The 21,611-nt window shown below is 49.9% G+C and overlaps 1 protein-coding gene across 1 annotated transcript in view; it reads right to left on the reverse strand.

The window, feature by feature from the left end:
* Positions 1–21,611, reverse strand: part of MAN1C1 (mannosidase alpha class 1C member 1) — a 133,566-nt gene that overhangs the window by 70,718 nt on the left and 41,237 nt on the right. The window contains exon 2 of the mRNA XM_014855023.3: positions 11,658–11,754. Within this exon, the coding sequence (XP_014710509.1) occupies positions 11,658–11,754 (97 nt within the window). The remainder of the gene's footprint in view (positions 1–11,657; positions 11,755–21,611) is intronic.

Genomic DNA, 21,611 nt, shown 5'->3' on the forward strand with positions numbered 1-21,611 from the left:
TGTCTGGTGGCGTAAGCAGCTGTCATTTGTCTTGTCTCCGAGGAGCTCATCGTGTCCTGCTCTTTTTTGCACCCTCTTACCACTCCATACCCAGCTCAGAGTCTGGCACATAGCAGGTACTCAATGCAAAGTTGCGGACTTGAATTACAGCTTAAGAAATAATTCAGGTCCGGCCCGGTGGCATAGTGGTTGAGTCCACGCACTCTGCTTCAGTGGCCTGGGGTTCGTGAGTTTGGATGCCAGGCATGGACCTAGCACGACTTGTCAGGCCACGCTGTGGTGGCATCCCACATAAAATAGAGGAGGATTGGCCCAGATGTTAGCTCACTGACAATCTTCCTCATAAAAAAAAAAGAAGAAGAAAGAAAGAATTCAAACTCCTCACGTGCTCTCATGCTATCAGTCACTTGCTGTGAAACAACATCCAGACACGTTTCTGGGCAACTGCTATTTCAGGAACAGCGTTATCTGGGGAGCCGGGCCCTGCCTGGGGGAAGTAAGAGGCAGGCAGAGGGCTCCCTTCCTCCCATCCTAATCATTTGCTTGGCCATCGGCAGGATTAGATAACAGCAATTACACCCATGATCTATTCCCAGAATTCAAAGTTATTGGGGGAGAAAATGCAATTGTGCTTTATGCAGTCATTAAAACAACAACGAGAGCAGTGGATTTCAAACCGCCTTTCTTCAGACTCGAGGAAAAGAAAACAGACTTGAGTATTAGCTCCAGATTGTGCTGACAGCACACTTCCGGGTCTCTTTGTCCTCTAGGCTCTCTCCACAACTTCTCAACAATCCCTATGGATCCCTGCATGGTTCTCACGCTTATGCTTGGGAGAGCAGCCGTCCATGGAGCGAGGGACCAACCTGCCCGCCTCAGAGGCCCCAAAAGCGGGGGGAAGTGAAGCCCTGGCTCCCACCTTCCAGAGAAGTGGCCTTGGCTCGGTCCCCACCCCGTGTGGGGCCACCATGACCGGTGCAGCATCGCTGCCTCGTCGTTGAGCCAGCTGCCCACCTGGCTGCACCAGGCTCTCACCAGCCAGAGTGAAACACACCCAGAAGTGGCCCAATCACTTACCATTTTAGGACCGAAAAGTAATACGAGAGACCATATACCAGATGCCCACACTGTACAGTGGGGAAATGAGCTCAGAGAAGGAACGGGCCTTGTCTGGGTCACAGAGCTGACTGAGGGCCAAGAAGCAATTAGAAGCTAGGTCCTCTGGCTCTTGGGGTCTGGGGTGGGGAGAAAAATCCCAGGGAGCTACATTCACGGGACCCCATTATATACCAGCACTGCTCACAGATGGTCTCTTACCTCGCTGCCACCCGCTCCAGCCACACTGAACATGTCTTAGACCCCCAGAGGCCACGGTCTTGCTCAATCTCCCCTCTAGGCTTTGCACGTGTGTTTCTGTACCCCCCTTTCTCCTGCTTCTTCATTCATGCTTCAGGCCCCTTCCCAGGGAACCTTCTGAAGCCCATCCCTCCAAGACTGAGCTGAGGAGCCCTTAGTGTGACCTTCTCTCTCACAGCACTCATTCTGCCTTAATTAAAGTTTCAATTCATGCATTCGTCTACCCACTAGCCTGGGAGGTCCACGTGGGTGCCCCCCTTGCTCCTTGCAGCTTCCCCTCTGTCTAGAAGAGTGTCAGGCACACAATAGGCACTGAACAATCATTGACAGGTAAAGCAATGGTCTCACGTGATCTCAAGGACAATCCAGTGAGAAGCTGTCATCATCGCCATTCCACAGGAGAGAAAACTGAGGCTCAGAAAGGAAAAGGGACACCTGCCCAGTGAGTTGGTGGTGGAGCCAGGATTTGGAGAGCTCAAGGCTCCTTACTCCCAGGTCAACATTTTCTCTGTTAAGATCCCTTTCCTGACATGGTCACCAAACTAGACAAGTTCCAGTTCATGTCATCTTGGGCCCGTGTGTCACAGCTGCAGTGGGCGGGGAAGCAGAGAGGCCACCCCACGCCACCGGAGAGATAGCATGGGGAGGGGCTGGTGAAGGCAGACATTGCTGACCATTCCTTCTGCTGCGAGGAGACTTAGAGGTGGCTGGTCTGGGAGGCCTGGTTCACTCCAAGTTAAGGCAGGAAGCACAGGGACCCCCTCCAGATAAGGGCTGAGCAGGCCCTGGGGAGCACAGGCCAGGGAAGCTGGGCCTTTGACCTTGGGGTGGGGTGGGGCAGCATCCAGCAGGAGGCTAATATTAATTATACTGACAACAGCAAGCACTGGTGAGGATAATGGAGCAGCCAGAACTCTCAGACATGGCTGGTGGGATTACCAATTGGTTTACCCACTTCGGAAAACTGGCCGCATTCGACTAAAGCTGAACATACTAATACAGTATGACCAGCAGTTCAAATCCTGGGTAGATCTCAACATAAATGATTGCTTGTTTCCACTAAGAGCATGTACAAAAGCATTCATAACGCTCAAATACTCCTGATGGGAATGAAAAATGCTGCAGCCACTGCAGAAGAGTCTGGCAGTTCCTCAAAAGGTTACACATGGAGTTACCATGTGATCCAGCAGTTACACTCCTAAGCATATACCCAAGAGGAATAAACACCTACCTATGTCCAGGCAAAAACTTAGACATGAATGTTCATAGCAGCATTATCCGTAATAGCCAAAAAAAGTAGATGCAGTCCAAATGTCCACCAACTGCTGAATGGATAAAGAAAATGCGGGATATCCAAACAGTGGAATATTACTTGGCAATAAAGAGGAATGAAGAACTGACACAGGCCACAATGTGGATGAACCTCAAAACATGATGCTCAGTGAAAGAAGCCAGCCACAAACACCCGATATCGTAGGATTCCTTGTATATGAAGTGCTCAGAATAGGCAAATCTATAGAGGGATGCAAAGTAGATTAGTGGTGGCCTAGCGCTGGTGGGGAAGGGAGGGTTTGGGAGAAATGGGCAGTGACTGCCAACGGGTACAGGGTTTCCTTCTGGGATGATGAAAATGTTCTAAAATTGATCGTGGTAACGGTCGCAAAACTGTCAATATAATCCAAGCCACTAAGTTTTAAACCAACAAAAAGTGTTTACAGCCGCTTTACTCAAAATTACCAAGTACTGGAACAAAACAGCCCAGCAACAATAGAATGGCTAAACCTGAAAACGAATGAACGACAGTTCATGGTCTAATTATGAGCGAAAAAAATAAACCATAAAAGAGTACAAACGGTATGATATGAAATTTTAAAGCAGACAAAACGAATCTAAGTTGACAGAAGTCAGAACAGTAGTGACCCTTGTGGGCTACTGACCAGGAGGGGCCTGAGAGAAGCTTCTGGGGCAATGGAGATGCTCTCCGTCTCCTTCTGCGTGGTAGTTACAGGGGTATTCATTGTAAAATTCAGGGGCTGTGCATTTAAGATTTGTGCCTTTTACTATATGTAAGCTATCAGTTATATCTCAATTTTTCAAAAGTCATTACAAAGACCAGGATTTGAAGCCCGGCTGTCAGGCCATCTAGAGTCCCTGTCCCTCTTGATGCCTCTTTCCCCATCCTCAGACCCGGGACCAGATGGTTTCAAAGAATCCAGCTGGCACTGTCAGTCTGAGATTCTGTGAATTCACATACCTATTTGTCACTGAATTTGCTGGGAAGTTTGGCAAGTGCTTGCCATCAATGCGGTGTGAAGAAAACAAGGCTGGCTGGCTGCTGTGGGCTCAGCCTTGTTTCCAAGGAAGGAAAGGTCTTTGGAGAGTGGGCGGGAACACGCGCCAACCAGGAGGGAATGTCAGTTTCAATATGAATCATCTTCTGCATCCCGGCAGCTCGCTCTGGGAATAGATACCCTGAATCACTCCTCCCGAACAGGAACAAGACTTGCTACTAAAATTTCAAATTTCAAGAGAACCGGAACAGCCCGAATAGCCTTGCAGAGGAGAAAAAAGGAAATCAGCCTAGAAATGAACTGGGAATCACAGAGAGGATGGTGAGGGCCCAGGGTGCAAACCTCTTTGTACTAAAGACCAGAGGAGGCCCAAAGGCGGCCGCCGGCTCACGGGCTGCTGGCGCCAGGGCTGGGACGGGGACCCAAGGCTCCTAACCTCGAGGTTTCTCTTTACAACAACCTGCTACTATATTTTCCAGAGAAATAAATTATGCCCTGCACTGGTGGAAAGTCTTTTAAACAAAAAGAAAAAGAAAACAGCCAAGATGCATCTTAATTAGAAACTGCTTGGGGAAAAAAATCTTTGGGGAGGGGGTGCAGAACACGGAGCCACGAATGGTCAGCAGCTCGAGAGTGACAAATCCAGCAGGATAATTCAGAGGTGAGCGCTTTGCTTTGATAATCACCCAGCGTGACCCGAGGACGTCTGGTCTTCAGAAGCTGACGGAGGAATCATGGATGTGTCACTCCAGGCCACAGGGAGACCACCACGGGGCCGCAGCATCTGATCAGCAACTGCCAGTTCTGCCTGTCCTTCCCACGTCTGGGGTTAATATTTTCATCTCATTACCCTCCTTGTGCTAAAGCCCCGTCTGCCAGTGACGGGTGCTTCTAATCCATTTCCTCTGCACTTCGACAGCCTCCAGCCACAGATAGAGCAGACAGGGCCCCCAAAACATGTGACTACCGGGAAGTTGGCTCGCCACCCTTAAGCCTGACCCATTCTGTCCAAGGCATTGCAACATCACCACTTCTGAGGCTGATGACAGCTCTTTCTCAAAACACACTCAGCCTGGGTCAGGAATGTGCAGCACGGCCTGCCAAAATCAGCGACATTGATTTTTCCATGGAAACTGGCGTTTTGTTTTTGGTTTTCAGAAAAAAAAAAAAAAACTCCCAAAAACAAAACTCATGAAAGTAGATATGATATTTTCAGCCAGATAAGTCAAAGTGCTCTGTTACCCAATAAAAGGAGAGACGGGAAAGGCACAGGGAAGGGCGTGTGTGCAGGCAGGGAAGGAACACAGCTCATGTTCTGTAACGTGCCAGGCACTGTGCTGGGGCTGCCTAACCCTGCCCCCCGCCGTTCTACAGACGAGTAAACTGATATTCAGAGGACTCTGTGACTTGCCCAATTTCATTCAGTTGGTAAATGCTGGGGATCTGAACCCAGGCATATCTCCAAGTCAAAACGCTGCCTCCCGGAAACAAACTCAGGGGTCCTTGGAAAACTGGGAAGCAGGTGGTTTTCACAAACTATCCGGCAAAGTGTGCAGTTCTCCAGGCAGCCAGACTGGGAGAGTAACTCTCCCCCAACAAGAAGACCCAGTAAGAGTGTGTGTATATGTGTGCATGTGCGTGTGAGACCGTGAACATTTTGCAGAAGGCACTACGAAGCCACACGCCAAAAAAGCAATTGTAAAAATGACATCTTGGGGCCTGGATTTATTCCCTCTTCAACACCATATTTGCTCCGTTTACAAGGCAAAGATGATTTTTCTCTCTGCCAAGGCCGAACACTCCTAGCCTGTGATCTGAAAATCATGCTGTGTTCATTTTGCCTCTTAACTCACCCGAGCTCATAAATCATCCCTCAAAATGGGGATTTGGTTGGCAATTCTGTCCGGGATTCACCAGGCAGAGGCAGAATCCAATGTGGGGCTCTCACGGTCATCCTGGGCTGGCTCGGAGCAGGGGGATGTTGCTGTTGGCCATGCAGGCACCTCCATCCTCCGGAGAGAAGATGCCGGAGAACCAGATCCGCTGACTCCGCAGGACAGCTGCTCTTACAGGGTCAGTTTGCTGATTCTTAATGCACTTTGTGACAGAGGAGGAGGTCAAGGCGGCTGAGGAGGATGAGAGGAACAGCACAGCAGGACCCAGCCCTTCCCCAGCCAGACCCAGAATGAAGGGCAAAAGGGAAAACAGGGCAGGCAGAGACCGCGGGAGGCAATTCATCCATTCCGCAATGTTTATCGAGAGCCTGCTATGTGCCAGACACTGTTACTTTCCTCGGGATAGAATTATTCTCACAATTATTTTATAACAGAGCATAACAGCAGCAGCTTCCCGTCCATGACGCATGTGGGCAAGTCTATGGGCAGGAACTGCACCAGCGGTTCACACACATGGACTTCATCTCATCCTCACAACTGTGGGGTGATGTGAGCATTATCCTCGTTGCTCAGATGAGATGGGGAAACTGAGGCACAGAGAGGTCAAGCAACTCGCCCAAGGGGCAAGACTACTAAGTGACAGAGCTGGGATTCAAACTCAGGCTGGTCTGGTTCTCAAATCCACGCTCCTCTCAGCTCGCTGTGCTGACGGCCAGTGGCATGTTTTGCAATTAGGTGTTTTTAGGTTATTAGGCAGGGATAAAATGTTTCCTATGGTGAGAAAAGAGGGAAAGCTGGGTCTGTTTCCCAAGCCCTGAATACTTAGCTGAAGTCCAACAAGCAATGATGCCTGGCGATGGGTGGCTGCAGACCCCGGCCATGAAGTGCACGGCTTCCTCGAGGGTAGTGAAGTACAAGATGCGACACCAACCCTGAGGCCACCCTTCTGCCCGGCTCCCTTCTCTATGGCCACCATTATGTGGTCACTGGGGGATGCGGCAGCATGGTGGTTTACGGATCGGGTTTTGGAGTCCAACAGACCTGTGATCACGTCTCAGTTTCCTCATCTGTGAAATGGGGCCAAGAAGGGTAATGTATCCTTTATGAGGGCTGCGGGGGTACACGAGAGAATGCGGCTTCCGTGCCTGGTGTGATGCATGCACAGGGAGTGGGTGGGCTATTGGCCCCCAAATCATACACCTCCTGATAGCTTGCCCCTGCTAAAGCTCTGAGCCTTTCAAGTTCCTGGTGGTATCTGGTGGTCATCATATGCCTGCGCTTCGACGATCCGGCCTTCGACAGTTGGCTAATCTTAGAGTGGGTGGTGCAAAGAGGACTGGGCTGGAATTCCTAGTCCTACAACTAAAGTGCTGTGTCACCTTGGGTAAGTCCCTCCCCCTCTCTGAGTTTGGTTTCCCCAACTCTAAGACAAGAGAGTTGGATTTGCCTTCAAAGGGCCTCTCTGGTGGCGACCTTCCAAGACTCAGTGCCAGGGGAGGGTGAGTTCTCACGGATCTCTCTGACTTCTTGGGAGGATAAATGCTCATTAAGTGCTTCAACGCTGGCAGCTAACACTGAGTGCAAAGGGTCACTTACGACTCGCCCAGAAACCCTTATGCTGGCAAGAGGCCGATTTATTCCATGGCCTTGAACCCTAACCTTCCTCCGCTTCTTCCCTGTCAAAAATTCCATTGTAAGCTGCTTAAATGAAGAGGTGAGAGGTCCACTGCCTACCAGGGGGCTGCCCAGCCACGATCTCTGCCACAGGCACTGGAGGGCTGGGGGGACAGGGCAGGAGGGGCTGGGAAAGCCCTGGAGCCCTCATGTAGGTCCTGAGTCCAGGGGACTTGGACACCCCCCAGTCCAAATGGGAGAAGCACACACTGTCCTAAGAGCCTTACATCATCCTCACGGCAGCTGAACTTGAAGGATGCTTCCTATGTGCCAGGCATGAATGTGAGCACTTCTCATATATTAACTCACTTAGTTCTCAAAACAATCCTGTGAGCAGGTACTATTGTTATCCTCACTTTATAGCTGGGAAATCGAGGCCCCGAAAGGTTAAGAAACTTGCCCAAGGTCACACAGCTAGTAAATGGCACAGCAGTATACAGATCTAAGCTGTCTGGCCGGAGAGTCCATGCTCTTCAACCAGCTTGTTTAATATCCCCCAAGTCCTAGCGGCAGCCCCTTCTTCCAGGCAAGGAAGCTGGGCCTCTGGGTGCTGAGCCGCCGTGCTTTATGTCATCGCCAGCTGCCGCGATGTGGCTGGTGCCTCCACCCTCCCCTCCTCGAACGCCTTCAGAGGCAGACTTGCCCTGTGACTTAACAGTGATGGGAGTGCTGCCACATCCACCCATCACCATCGGCCCAGGAGCAGGGGCCTCTGTCCCACTCCGCAGTCTGAGGTCACACAGCTGCTAAGTGACAACACAGAGGTTCCACTCACGCTCGCTTGGATCCAAAATCCACACTCTTTCCACCACCCAGCTGGACACCCTGTCCCATTGGCCACCTCTCAGGGGAATGGGAAAGAGGCAGGTATCTTTCTGGTCTGGGCCACAAGCAAGACGCAGGCTGGTCCTCTTCCCTCACGGCCGCTGGTCTTAAGTCTTCCGATGGGGCCTGCTGAGCTGGATGTTGGTAAAAAGGAAGCCACTTTGACACTGAATTGCTTAGGACACAAAAACTGCCTTGAGTGACACCTCACCCAGAGGTCATGCTCTCAAAGTGAGAACAGATTCAGGGAGGGGGGTCCATGGGCCGTCGGGAGGGGAATTCAATTTGGTGGAATGCCTCACAGGGAGACCAGCTCGGCATCCAACGGCCTTGCTCTGGCTCCTGTAAACCCTGCCAAGCCGGGCACCAGCGTGAACTCGTTTGTTCCCCTTCCCCGTCTGCAGCCTGCCCGGTTCCGCTGGCCAGGGAGGAGGCCGCCAGGGCCCATGTCCAAACTGACATGCAGCAGGATGCGGGAGGCACCCTCAGGGCCCTGTACGTTGACTCAGCCGGGTGGGCGGGCACTGCTGCCCCTGACCGTTCCCTGCAGGGCCCAGCTGACAGTGAGGTCACTGACGACAGCAGCAGCCAGAACAGGAAGGATGCCACTCAGCACCCCACACGACTCCAGAGAAAGACGTAGTGGTGTAACAAGTAGCCTAATTCAGGCCAGTTCGTCTCCTTCTATCTTTGGGAACAGTCTGGCTTCCAAGCCCCTCACAGGTCCACCCCAAACTGGAACCTCCTCCAGGCCCCTAGAACGCCCCCCAGCCCTCCTCCTCTGGGCGTGTTCCCATGAGCCTCTGCATCGTCAGACCCATTTGTGGTAACACTAATCACAGAGACCACCTATTAAGCAGGTTCCACGTGTCAGGCAGGCCCTGGGCTGCGGGTGGATGTTTGCATCAGCTCTACTTCACAAAAAAAACTCAGGCTCAGAGAAAAATGACTTGCCTAAGGTCACAAAACCAGGAAGTAGTGAAGTCTGAATTTGAACTCAGGTCCACCGGCTCCAGAGGCACAGAAACTGGAGCCAGTAAAGGACTGATCATGTCATCACTTGAGATCACCTTCTACTTGTCCCTCTCTCTGAGAGCACCTGACAGACCCCAGAGAGGCCCCAGGGAAGGGCTACCAGTGTACATCTTGGCCGAGCTGGGGGGTTTTTGCCATGCCATTTACCCCTGTATTCCTAGCAGTCAGCACTGGGCACAGCACGAAGCAAGCATTTGTTGAGAAAGTCAGTCAGTCAGGCCCAGCTCTCCCTGCCCAGGGCCTGGATCCACACAGAGCCTCCCTTCCCAGGCGCCAGCTGCCCACTGTGGCTCATCAGCTGGCTGCAGAAGGCAGGCTCCGCTCACCACCAGGACTGCTGCAGGTACCATATGACGGGGTGCCCAGGACCCTGCCAAGGCTGCTCCCGGGTGACAGACAGCCAAAGGGACCCCAGAACCCCCCAGGGGCTCGCCTGAGCAACTTCCAACCACATTTATTACAACAGAAAGCATAAAACATTCATATATCCTTGGCCCTCCGCATGTTCATATATGTTCTCATAGCAGCCCCAGGGTGCAGGATGAATGAACAGGGGCCCAGAGATGTCAAGTGACTTGGGCTTGGCCACACAGAGTGTTCAGGGCAGAGTGAGGACTTGCACCCAGGTCTTTCGGCGCAAGGTCTCAGTTTCCTTCCACCATCCATTCCAGGCTGCCCACTCTCCGTTGAGGCTCGGTGACTGGAATGGGCTGGACAGCTGAGATCTAAATCGTGGGTCCTGAGGAATTTTACAGAAGGAGCTTGGTTTCGCCCAGTCCCTGCAGCAATGCTCCCCAGCGTGCTCCCTCTCGGCCGGTGGACGGTCTGAGCAATGGCTACGCAAGCTGTGCAGTTTCTGTGCAGCGCCCCCCAAACGCCACCAGTTCCCTGAATATTTGCACCTATTTAGAGGGAAGGAGACAGGGAGCTTCCTGGATCACATTTCTGATTTACACCAGTAGCCAAAGCTCTAACAGCTCTGATGAGACCCACACCAGCCACCCTTCTCGGGGCAGGTGTAGGGCGTGGAGGCAGGTAAGGCAGCCAGGCCCCAAAACCGGAATCCACACATTTCAGACCTGAGGTTAAAGAAACTTTAACTTAAGTCTTCTTTCCTGCTTCCTGACTCAGGAGCCCTCTCTAGGAATCTATCCTAAGACTATATTTTATGCACAAAGAGGATAAGTGCTGCATTATTTTTAACAGCAAAAAATTGGAAGCGACCTTTGTCCAACCTCAGCAGATGGTTAAATGAATTATGGCACATCCATGCAATAATGACAACCATTAAAAACACTCTTTACGAAAAAATTTAAAAGAGTTAGGGAAACATTTATGATGTAACATTAAACCAAAAAAAAAAAAAAAAAAGGACATAATATTGTACATAAAGGGGAAAAAAGCACACAGAAGACAAGACTGGAAGGAAATGAGCCAAGATGTCAACAGAGGCTGCATGCCTGTGGCAGGACGAGTTATTTTTCTAGCTGCTTTACATTTTTTTGATACTTTCTCTTTTTTCCCTACATTCTTATGATAATCAGAAAAAAAAAAGCTACCTAAATTCACATACACACACACACTACCTGCCCCCCTCAAGGGGAGTGAGTTGTCTGAACAACCAGGAAGGCTGTGATGCTGACTGGTAAGAGGGAGAAAAGTAGGTCCTGTCTCCCTTTTCCCACAACACAAATAATTCTGACAGGGCCATACATGTCGGGGCCAGCCCTTGTAAATCTGCTTTTGAGATTTTCCTGGAGATTTCCATCGGACTTGCTCTTTGATTCTTGACTTCAGGAGCCTGTGTCTCTAAGGGGTGAGGAATACAGATGAGGAATTTCCATCTCCAGCCCCAGACAGCTCCTGTCTCTTAGGGAAGAAGGAAGCCAGGCTGCCCCCAGCATCTTTTCACGTGCAGAGAGGGGGCTGGCCACATGGATGGGTGTTCAGTTGAAATTCAAGGCTGTGCCCACAATAAGGCACCTTGGGGTCTCTCCAGCTGAGATGCTCTCAAGGCTCTGGGACAGGAGAACCTTGGGCTGGAAAGGGCAGAGACGTCAGCAGGCGAGGCTGCAGCTCAAACAGAAGCTGCTGACACAGGTAGCACCCGGGCTGCTCCTGATGGGTGAGGGGTGACTCTGTGTGTCCACCAAGTCAGCGTGCGAGAGACACACCCCCAAGACCCGAAAGGCAGTGCACCAGCCCCCTCATTGGAAAACTGCTCCGCTTCCCCATGAAAACACCCGAGATCATTTAACAGCTACACCTGGAGGACCGCATTGAAACCCAGTCCTCTGTGTCCCTCAGAACTCCAAACCTCCGTGGAAACCAATCTCCGCCCCTCACCATCCTCACTCACGTTTCCAACTTTATTTGCTCTAAAAAATAAATCATGGGCGCCTACAAAGAAGTGCGTGAGAGAGAAGCGTATGGGTTTCCCCCCAAATCTAGAAGGCTCAGGGGCCTGGACAGCCCAGAAGGAACTCAGACTTGGGAGCCCCCAGGTCTGGGGAAATAGGGGCACAGATGAAATTTCCGCTCGGCCACCAGGGGGACAGCCGGCCTCCCCGACGCCACTCACCGAACATGCTGCCCTCGTAGCCGTCTTTCGTGAGGGGCCGGAGCTCGTTTTTCCCCATTGCGTACCGCCGGTAGCTCTGCCAGGCGAACTGCATCATCTGCAGAGAAAGCAGGACAGGGACGTGAGCGCGGCGGCCCTTCCCGACCACGTGGACCGGCCCCCAGCTTTGCCCTCGGCAACAGGCTCACACGTGTAACAAGCAATCTTCCAAATTGAGACGACAACTTCCTCTCACCATAATTTTATTCCTAGTGACAGCTGCCCGGAAAGCCATTCTCCTCAGACAACCTCACACGCCCAGAGACTAACCATAGATTCCCTAGAGAAGACACAAAAAGCACTAGAAACGTTCTAACCATCCTTCAGTGCCAAGTGACAAGCCACCTCTTCCAGGGAGCCTTCTCTGTTTTGTTCTGGCCCAGAGTGGTCCTCTGAAGGGAAGGGACAACTCACTGGCTGATGCCTGCCATATCCAACAGGACAACCCCCGACTCAGGGACTCTTAACTCCACGTGTAGACAAGGAGACAGGTCAGACACGAGGCAACTCGCCCAAGGTTACCCAGTGAGTCAGTGAGAGTGCTGGGAACTGAACCCATGCCCTCTGCTCTGCAGCCTTAGGTCTGTCCCCAAAGCCCTGGTGCTGTCCCCACAAGTCACAGCATGAGTCTCTGAACTCCTCCAACACTTGCCTTGACCTACCCCGGCCATCCCAGGCTCCCTGGCACCCCAGTTGGTCACCGTTATTTTTTGTTTCCCTGGCTCTGAATCATAAGCTCCTTGAAGCTAGAAACTAGGCTTGCCTTGCCTCAGTTTCCCCCACAGCACCCAGCACAGGGTTTCGCATATCTAGGCAGCAAGGAGTAACGCAGTGCACGCACAAGTTCTTCCCAGATTAAGGCAATGACGTCAGCTCCTTGGGAGCATCACACAAACACTGCAGTCCCCTAGCTGCACTTGGCACTGGTGGCTAGAGGAATGCAAGGTGACAACCCACCCCCAGCCCTGCTCCCTCGTCCCCCAGTCTCCCTTTTGCCTCTATCATGCTCCTTTTTTGCCTTCACGTGGCAGGCTGCAGAAGGAGGACCACAGAGCTCTGGGGTGGCCACAGGGCAGACGAGGGAAGAGGAGAGAGCCAGGGACAGGCAGTGGAGGAACAGCTGAGGGACAGGTAGGTAGAGAGGCAACCTGTTGTGGTAGAAAGAACTCAGGCTTCAGGGCCAGAGAAGCCTGGGTTCTAATCCTACCTCTGCCTCCATTTCTCTGACTTTAAGTGACTAAACATCTCTGAGGCTCAGTTGCCTCATCTTTGAAATGGAAATAACAAGGACTGCTTTGCCACAATCTTGAAAGGTTTAAATAAAAGAAAGTAGCTGGAAATGCCCAGCTTCCGACCTGACACGTTTGTAAGTGATTAACAAACGTGAGTTCTCCTCCCTCCTCGGCGGTTGAAATACTCTCCTGGTTCTCCAAGCCTCATCCACCCACCCCTCCTTCCACCCATCCTATTAGTTCTCAAACGTTAGCTAAATCAGGATCACTTGGAGGCTTGTTAAAACAGACTGTTGGGCCCCCTCCCTGGGTTTCTGATTCAGCAGGTCTGGGGTGGGGCCCAAGAATTTGCTTTTCTAACAAGTTCCCACGTGATGCTGCTGGTCCATGGGACACATGTGAGAATCACTGATCTATTACACGTGTTTATTTCTACTCCTCGCCTCACCTCTAGACATTGTCTGGCATCCTTTTGCTTTTCTCCTTCTAACTTCTGACCTACTTCCTGCCTCAGCTCCCCACTTTCTGGACATCTCCACCTGCATTCTCCATGCTCTTCCACTCCTGCTGCTCAGAAAGCATCTCCTGCAGGCACATCTGGACAGGAATTACCACCACTCTTGCTGCTGCAGCGCAAATGCACTGGCCAGGAGAACAGACCTGACTGTCTATGGCCTGGGCTCTCCGTGAAAGGGCAGAATAATCTAGTACCACGTCTCCATTTCATAGATGACGAAACTGAGACTCAGAGATGGTAAGCGGTCAGGACAGCACAGCCAGCAGCGTTGGAATCCAGCTCTTTCAACTCCCAGGCCAGCAGACCCCACCTCCACGCTTGGCCTGGCCTGTGGCTTCCCATGTGACACACATGCAAATGTCATGGTAACGCATGCCAAGCACTTGGCACGGGCTCGGAGTCCTAGGTCCCTTCCTCTGTTATTTTCCACTTATCTTAAATTGGCAATAACAGACACTAACTGCCGGGTACGAGTGCTTAAGGGAGACTGTCCTCCTCCCTCAGTCTCTCTTATCTGGGGGGCTCCCTCAACTAAGTCAGCACAAGGAGGGGGGGGACGTGGCAGGTGGAAGAGCAGCAGGAGGAAGTTAAAACATAAATGACAGCAGGAAAGAAGGAGCAGAGGTCTGGAGCGGGGCCTGCACCCCACCCTCAAAACCCCTCCTGCTTAAAAGACAGAGAGAGAGAGAGAAGTGGGTGTGCAGAGTAATTAAGAGAACCACAGGTATCTGCGTGTTCTCAAAGGAGCTGTCACTGCAGGGCCGTGGGGATGTTTGGAAGGCGGCCTGTTCTCACAGTCACTCATGTCAACGGAGGGGAAGGCAGGCACAAATAATCCCCGTGTCACTTGGGACTGGGTTCAGAAGGCAGTCAGAGCTGCTTTCACTCACACACACGTGCGCGTGCACAAGTACACACAGACCCCAAACGCACGTGCGTCTCTCACCTCGGGTCACGAGTAGCTCAGCCCAGGTGCTGGATGAGCAGGGGATGGGGAAAGACCCCCAGCCCGGCAGTCATTATTTCTCTTCCTGACGTACCCTACGCAAGCGCCCGCCAGGTGCCCCATCCTGTGCTCGCACAGCTGGGCTGCAGCCACGGTGGGAGTGCTTCCCCAGCCCCCACCCTCTACGCCCCTGCCAACTGCTTTTCTTCCTTCAGATCCCAGCTGAAACGGCACTTTCGCAGGGAGACCTCCTCCCCAGCCAACCCGAAGCCAGGCCTCCACTCCCACCCCGCGTTCCTGCTGCCAGGCCCAGAGCAGCCTGCAGTCAACCTTCTACACTTGCGATCACTTGGTCAGTCCCCCGACTCCATATCCACTACTGCATGCCCAGCACCTCAGCCAGGGACTGGCACGTAACCAGTGCTCATTGAATATTTGTTGAATGAATACAAGAACAAACAAGGAAATTGGCTCTGGAGCTTAACGCATGGCTGGGAGACTCATCGTGGACCACACACGTCACAGATGAGACAGGTAATGGGTTAGGGCTTCTGAGCAACAGAGGTGCTCCGAAGAGGGCAAGCATGCGTCTCAAGGGATGCTTCAGGGGTACCCAGGTGTCCCGATGGACAGGCGGGACTGTGAGGGGCACAAGAAGAGGATGACTCCCAGAATGGCTAATCTCACTCTGCAACTGGTGACACATGCCTTGGGCGAGCCCTGGACTTGGCTTTAGAGATGGACAGTCCCTGGCTTCAAGCTTAGGCAGGTCTAAGACGTCAAAGATCACGCAGGCCACTTCCAGCCCCATGCGAGTTCCTTAAAAGGATGAAGTAATCTGTCTTTGAACACTCCCCATGATGGGGTGCTCTCCACCTTACCAGGCAGCCCATCCAATTATGCAGGTTCACAAAGTTCCTCCTTAATCAATTCAAATCTGTTCTCCCCTATGGGCCGTGGGGAAGACAGCTCATACTGCTTCACACCACAGGCCCTTAGCCCGGAGAAGCCAACTCTCAAGTCACCCTAGGCCACCTGTTGGCCAGCTGAAGAGCCGGCTCCTTCAAGTTCTCCTCTGGCAGAGCTCTGAGTCCCCAGAAACTGCAGACCCACACGTCACAACGTTGTTCCACGGTGCCCCAAGACTTTGCCACTCATTTGTCATGGCCGGCTATACTTTTGGTAATAAGCAGAAATCGTAATGCAGACTCTCCCTGGTCACATCAGGACCAGATCCTACGGGTGTGCACCTGCCATTTGTCCCTAATAATTTCACCTCGTTGGACTCTGCCTACCATTCTGTGCCATCAGGATCTTTCTGGAGCCAGATCTTATCACTCAGCGTGTGTGTCTCTGCCTGCTTTGGGTAATCTGCAAACTTGATGGGACTGCCATCTGTGTCCGTCCCCAAGTTTTGGACAGAAACAGGAAATGGCTGGGCCGAGGACAGAGTCAGGGAAAGAGCAGGAGGGGCCTCTCTCCTGGATCCAGCACTGCTCTTTGAGTGACATCTGTCAGTAAGTGAGGGACCCACCAGACAGTCAGCACGACCTCCGCGTCTCCCTTTTTGTACACGAAGATGTTGTGAAGGGCAGAGCTGAAACACAGAAACACTCTGCCCCAGGACAGCTAGCACAGAAAAAAATCATTGCTTTTTTTTTTTTTTTAAAGAAAAAACCAGGGGTTAGACCAGCATGATTTGTTCTTAGAGAACCCATTTTGACTCCTACAGATCATCATTTTTTGTTCTAAATGCTTGCAAGTCACTAACTTAAAAACCTATTAGTCCTGCTAAGATGGCTATAATCAAAAAGATAGATGATCACAAGTGCTGGCCAGAGTGTGGAGAAACTGGAACTCTCACAAATCGCTGGTGCGAATGAAAATGGTGCAGCTGCCGTGGAAAACGGTTTGGCATAAAAAGTTAAATACGGAGTTACTACGTAACCCAGCAGTTCCACTCCTCAGTATAGACCCGTGCAGAAAGGAGTTACTGTGGCAGGCCTGAGACGTCTGTCCTTAGAAGGCCTGAGAGCAAGGTTGGCCCTTGGCTGGTGTCTGGGAACGTGGATTTAGCGAGTTCTCGTCACTCTCTGACTGGTTAGAGTGGTTAACTGTACCCAGACCGTTTGTACAAACAACGTGGCTTATGCCAAACACCTGCTTTCTCCATGGGAGTCTGGAATTTTGGCACGTGCTGGGCAGAGGGGGCCCCCGGTGAAAACCTTGCACGCTGAGTCTCTAATGAGCTTCCCTGTAGACAGCACCTCACGCGTGTTGTCACAGTTCAGTGCTGGAGGAATACAGCGTGTCCTGGGTGATCCCCTGGGAGAGGACCCTCGGGAGTTTGCTCCTGCTCTCCTCTGGCTTCTCCGCGTGCACTTTTTCTCTTTGCTGACTTTGCTTTGTGTCCTTTCACTGTGGCCAATCACTGGGAGTAGGAACAAGGGCTGTGTCCTGGGAGCCCTCCTAGAGAATCGCTGAACCGAGGGGTGGTCTTGGGGACCCCTGACATATACCCTAGAGATTAAAAATATAAATCCACACAAAAACTTGTACACGAATGTGCATAGCAGCACTATTTGTAATAGCGAAACGTGGAAACCACCCCAAAGTCCACTGACTGACGAATGAAGCAACAAAATGCGGTCTAGCCATACAACAGAATATTATTCAGCCATAAAAAGCAATGAAGTACTAACAGATACTACAACATGGATGAACCTTGAAAACACTGTGCTAAGTGACAGCCACAAAGTGAGAGCCAGATACAAAGGCCACAGAGCACATGATTCCATTTATATGAAATGTCCAGGATAGGCAAATCCATGTAGACAGAAAGTAGCTTAGTGGTCACCAGGGGATGGGGAAAAGGGGACGTGAGGAATGACTGTTAATGGTCATGGGGCCTTTGTGGGGTGAGGAAAACGTTCTAAAGTCGATTGTGACGATGATTGTACAACTCTGTGAATATGTGAAAACCACTGAATTTTACACTTTAAAAAAGGTGAATTTTACGGTATGTGAATTCTCTTTCCATAAAGCTGTTATTTATATTAAAAAAAACTACTAGTGGGGATAAACAGATATGGTACGCCATTTGATATGACACCCTAAGGACATACCATCATTTCAATGGTATCCCTGCCAAAAATGCAAGCTTGAACGGAATCATGAGGACAGATCAGAAAAACCTCCACTGAGGGACAATCTACAGCGTAAATGGCCCTTACTCTTCAAACGCATCAAGGTCATGAAAGAGAAGGAAAGACTAAGGAACTAAGAAGGGGACTAAAGAGACATAAACTAAATGCGATAGTGATCCTGGAGCAGAAATAACAATGCAGCAATTATTATTACTATTACTGCTATAAAGGACAGCTGTCAAGACAACTGACAAAATTTGAATGGGGTATAGGGATCAGCTGATTGTGTCGTGTCGATGTTAATTTTCTGGTTTTACTGTGGTTATGTAGAAAAGTGTCACTAACTTTTTAGAAACACACAATGAAGTATTTAGGGGTGAGGAGCATTATGTTTGCAACTTACTCTCAAATGGTTCAGAAAACAATAATGTATGTGGGGGTGGGGCGTGCGTATAAGAGAGAGAAAAAAAGCAAATGGTAAAATGTTAACATTTGAGGAATCTGGGTGAAGAGTAAATGTGAAATCTTGGTTAGATTTTTGCAACTTTTCTACAAGTCTGAAATAATTTTTTTTAAAAAACCATCAGGGACCTTTGTTGGAAATTTTTGTCATTTTCACCCAAAGTTATACATTACAGAATTCTGTTTTCCTCCACTTCTATAAATTACGACAGAACTCCTTGCAGCTCCTCTTACCCACATTCCACAAAAGCCTCCCTGGGCTTTCACATCCTCCTCGCCAAGCCTGTCCCGCCCACTCTGGTCAGAAGATGGAGCAAATGTGGAACCAGCAGTTTTGGTTTCTCCTTTTATGACTACAGATCTTCCTCGACTAATGACGGGATTATGTCCTGATAAGCCCATCGTAAGCTGAAAATATTGTGAAGTCGAACAAGCATTTAATACCCCTAACCTACTGACCATCACAGCTTAGCCTAGCCCACCTTAACCGTGCTCAGAACACACACATTAGCCCACAGTAGGGCAAAATCATCTGCCACAAAGCCTATTTTATAACAAAGTGTTGAATAGCTCATGGAATCTCTTGAAGACTCTTGAATGCTGCACTGAAAGTGAACACCAGAATGGTTCCAAGTGTATCACTTGTTCACCCTCGTGACCGCGTGGCTGACTGGGAACTCTGGCTCACTGTCGCGGCCCAGCGTCCCAAGAGAGTATGCATAGCATGTCATGGCCTGGGAAAAGATCAAAATTCAAAATTCAAAATTGGAAGTACAGTTTCTATGAATATGTATCTTACCACATTCAAATGAGGTGCCCATCCTTACTCCATTCTTCCTGCTCCAAAAATAAATAAAAAGGCCCCTTTTGTGGTTTTGAGCATTTTCCTGAAGTTCCAGCTCAACCCGGGCTTCAGTTCCCTATGCCCCTTTCTCTCACATCAGGGCCACTCTTTTCACTTGAGCTGGGTTCTGTGGCCCCTGCTACCTTCTTCTGCATACATCCTTTCTGACAGTTTCAAAAATAAGGTTGATATCTCTACCTATCTATCTATCTATCTACCTACTTTTAATGTGTCCAAGGTACACATGCTCACTGCAGAAAAGCAGAGAGAAAGAAAACAATCACCCATCATTCAAATGCTATCACCACCTTTCCCATTTTGGTGTCCTTCTTTCCACCCTTTTCCATTCATCTTTGCTTCTTCCAGTGAAGATGACACAAACATTTTCTACTAGACTACAAAGGCTTTGTAAACATTGTTTTTAATAGCTATGTAATAACCCAGCCAGTAGGTTCAGCATCATTTACTTAACCTTCCTCCCATATAATTGGACATTTCAGTGATTTCTACTTTGGGGCTATTATAAATAAGGCCATAACGAACACCTTCGTGGACACTCCTTTTTCTATATTTCAAGTAATTTCTTTAGGCCAGAGCCTCTAAGAAACTGCTAGGAAAAAAACTAAAAGTTATTGATATGTATGCTCCCTTTTAAAGATTAAACCCAGACTGCTTGTTTTGCCCACCACTGGGCAAAGCTTGGTGACTAGGAAAACGTATAACAATTTTGTGACAATACAGTAAAGCAGTTCACTTGGGGAGAGAAAACTAACATAACGAACAAGCATCGTTTACATTTGAGCAGCTCTTTGCACACTTCATCTCATTTAATTTGGGTAGTTCAGTGGGCTTGACAGGATAAGTATTGTTCCCATTTAGAAATAATCACACAAGGGCTAAATAAAGCATGAGATGTAAACTATTAAACAGATATTAAAAACTGTGTTTCCAAATGTGTAGGGATGTACAAAAATGCTCATTATATAATATTAAATGAAAAAGCAGGATGCTAAATTATATAGTTTGAAACTGACTGTTCTATGTATGAGTGTTTTAAAGGAAAAAAAAAGACTGGAAGGAAATATACCAAAATGCTGAAAGTGCTTATGTCTGACAGGGAGAAGTTGAGTGACTGCTACTTTTTTCTTCTTACTGACCTATATTTTCTAAATTTCCTATAATGAATATCTAAAAATGTTTTAATGTCAAAATTAAAGGTTGTTAAAGTGAAAAACATAAGCAAGAAATGATACACTGCAACTCCTCAGTCAAAAGGGAGTGTTTGGGTGGTTGGCCATGGGGTGGGTGGGATGGAGCCAGGTTTTGATAGAAGCAAGGAAGATCTTGACAGCTGGGAGTCAGAGAGAAGGCCAACCAGCAAGAGAAACAACATAAATAGAAGCACAGAGCCAGAAGCTCAGAGTCAAACAGAATCTGAGTGCCAGAGACATCATCTATTCCCAAAGCCACGTTTTACAAGAACACGTGAGGCCCAGACAGGGGAAGTGACTCGCCATGGCCAGGACACAGAAGTTAACAGCACAGGGATGGTAACATCTCCAAAAACATGGGCCAGGACGGTGAAGCAGCTGACTAGGGCTGGGGCAGCCTGGGCTACGGCAGGAGACATTTGGGACAGACTCAAGAACATGGCTGTAAGAATCAAGAGACGTGAGAACCAAATACCAAGAGAGATTATATCTCTGTTCCCACTGGGTTCTGAAAACACACAACAGGCAGTCATCACATGTGTGCGTGTGTGCCGTGGTAGAGACGGAAGGCAGCTCTAGACGGTCTCTGGAAGCCCCTTCCTTCCAGCAATCTGTGATTTACAGATTCAAAGAACACCTGACAACAGACCACAACGCCCTCGCTTCACCGAGCCCTGCAGAGGCAGCAAACAAAGCTCCAATGATCCGGACACAGGCAGAGCAATTGGAGCTGCGTCCGAAGACACCTCTTCAGTTCTTTCTCTAACAAAAGCTGTTCTTGTCCACCCGAACAAATGACAATGACACGAAATCTTAAAATGAAAAGTATTTACTAATTTCAGGCAGACATTATTATTTTGTTTAAGGTGTACTTTCTACCTCTCTCAAAGCTCCAGAAGTCTCTCCTGCAGAAAGTGACTAGAATCCACTGTGCCACCCAGGCACCGATGCCCACCCCAGCTGAGGGGCCCCAGAACAAGGGGACCAAGACGCATCTGAGGGGGGGAGGGAACAGGGACACTGGCAGATTGCCTTGAGAGTGGAAAACTAATAGTTTGCATTGGAAAGTTCTTTGGGGCAGTTGGGAAGGAAGGAGCGAGCACAGAAACAGTGAGACGTTCTCCCCCTTTTTAAGTAAAACAGGCCCACAGACAGGATCGGGTCTGGCAGCGACCCAGAACCACAGTTGCAAATCTCAAAGCTGCCAAGAAGGGAAATGGATTTTCCCAGTCATTAAAGACAGGCTCACACCACGACTCACAGGCTTACTGGCGTCCCCCAGCAGTGACACCTGGCCCCATCTGCAGGGGCTGAGCGGGAAAAGGCTTGGTCTCTAATGATCCTGGGATCTAATGACCACACACAGAGAGAGATTAAAACGTTGGGTTGATTTTTTCCTTCACTTTTAGCACAGTCCAGGGAGACAGTTGACAACTTGGTACCTAAAAACCATCCACATTAGATTTCTCAATCCACCCCCACCTATCGGTGCCCCACAAAATGACCTGATTGGTGACTACTGAAGAGACTTCTGTGAACACACATAACCCCCGGTCT

The sequence above is a fragment of the Equus asinus genome, chromosome 5, assembly GCF_041296235.1.
Source record: "Equus asinus isolate D_3611 breed Donkey chromosome 5, EquAss-T2T_v2, whole genome shotgun sequence".
NCBI lineage: Eukaryota > Metazoa > Chordata > Mammalia > Perissodactyla > Equidae > Equus > Equus asinus.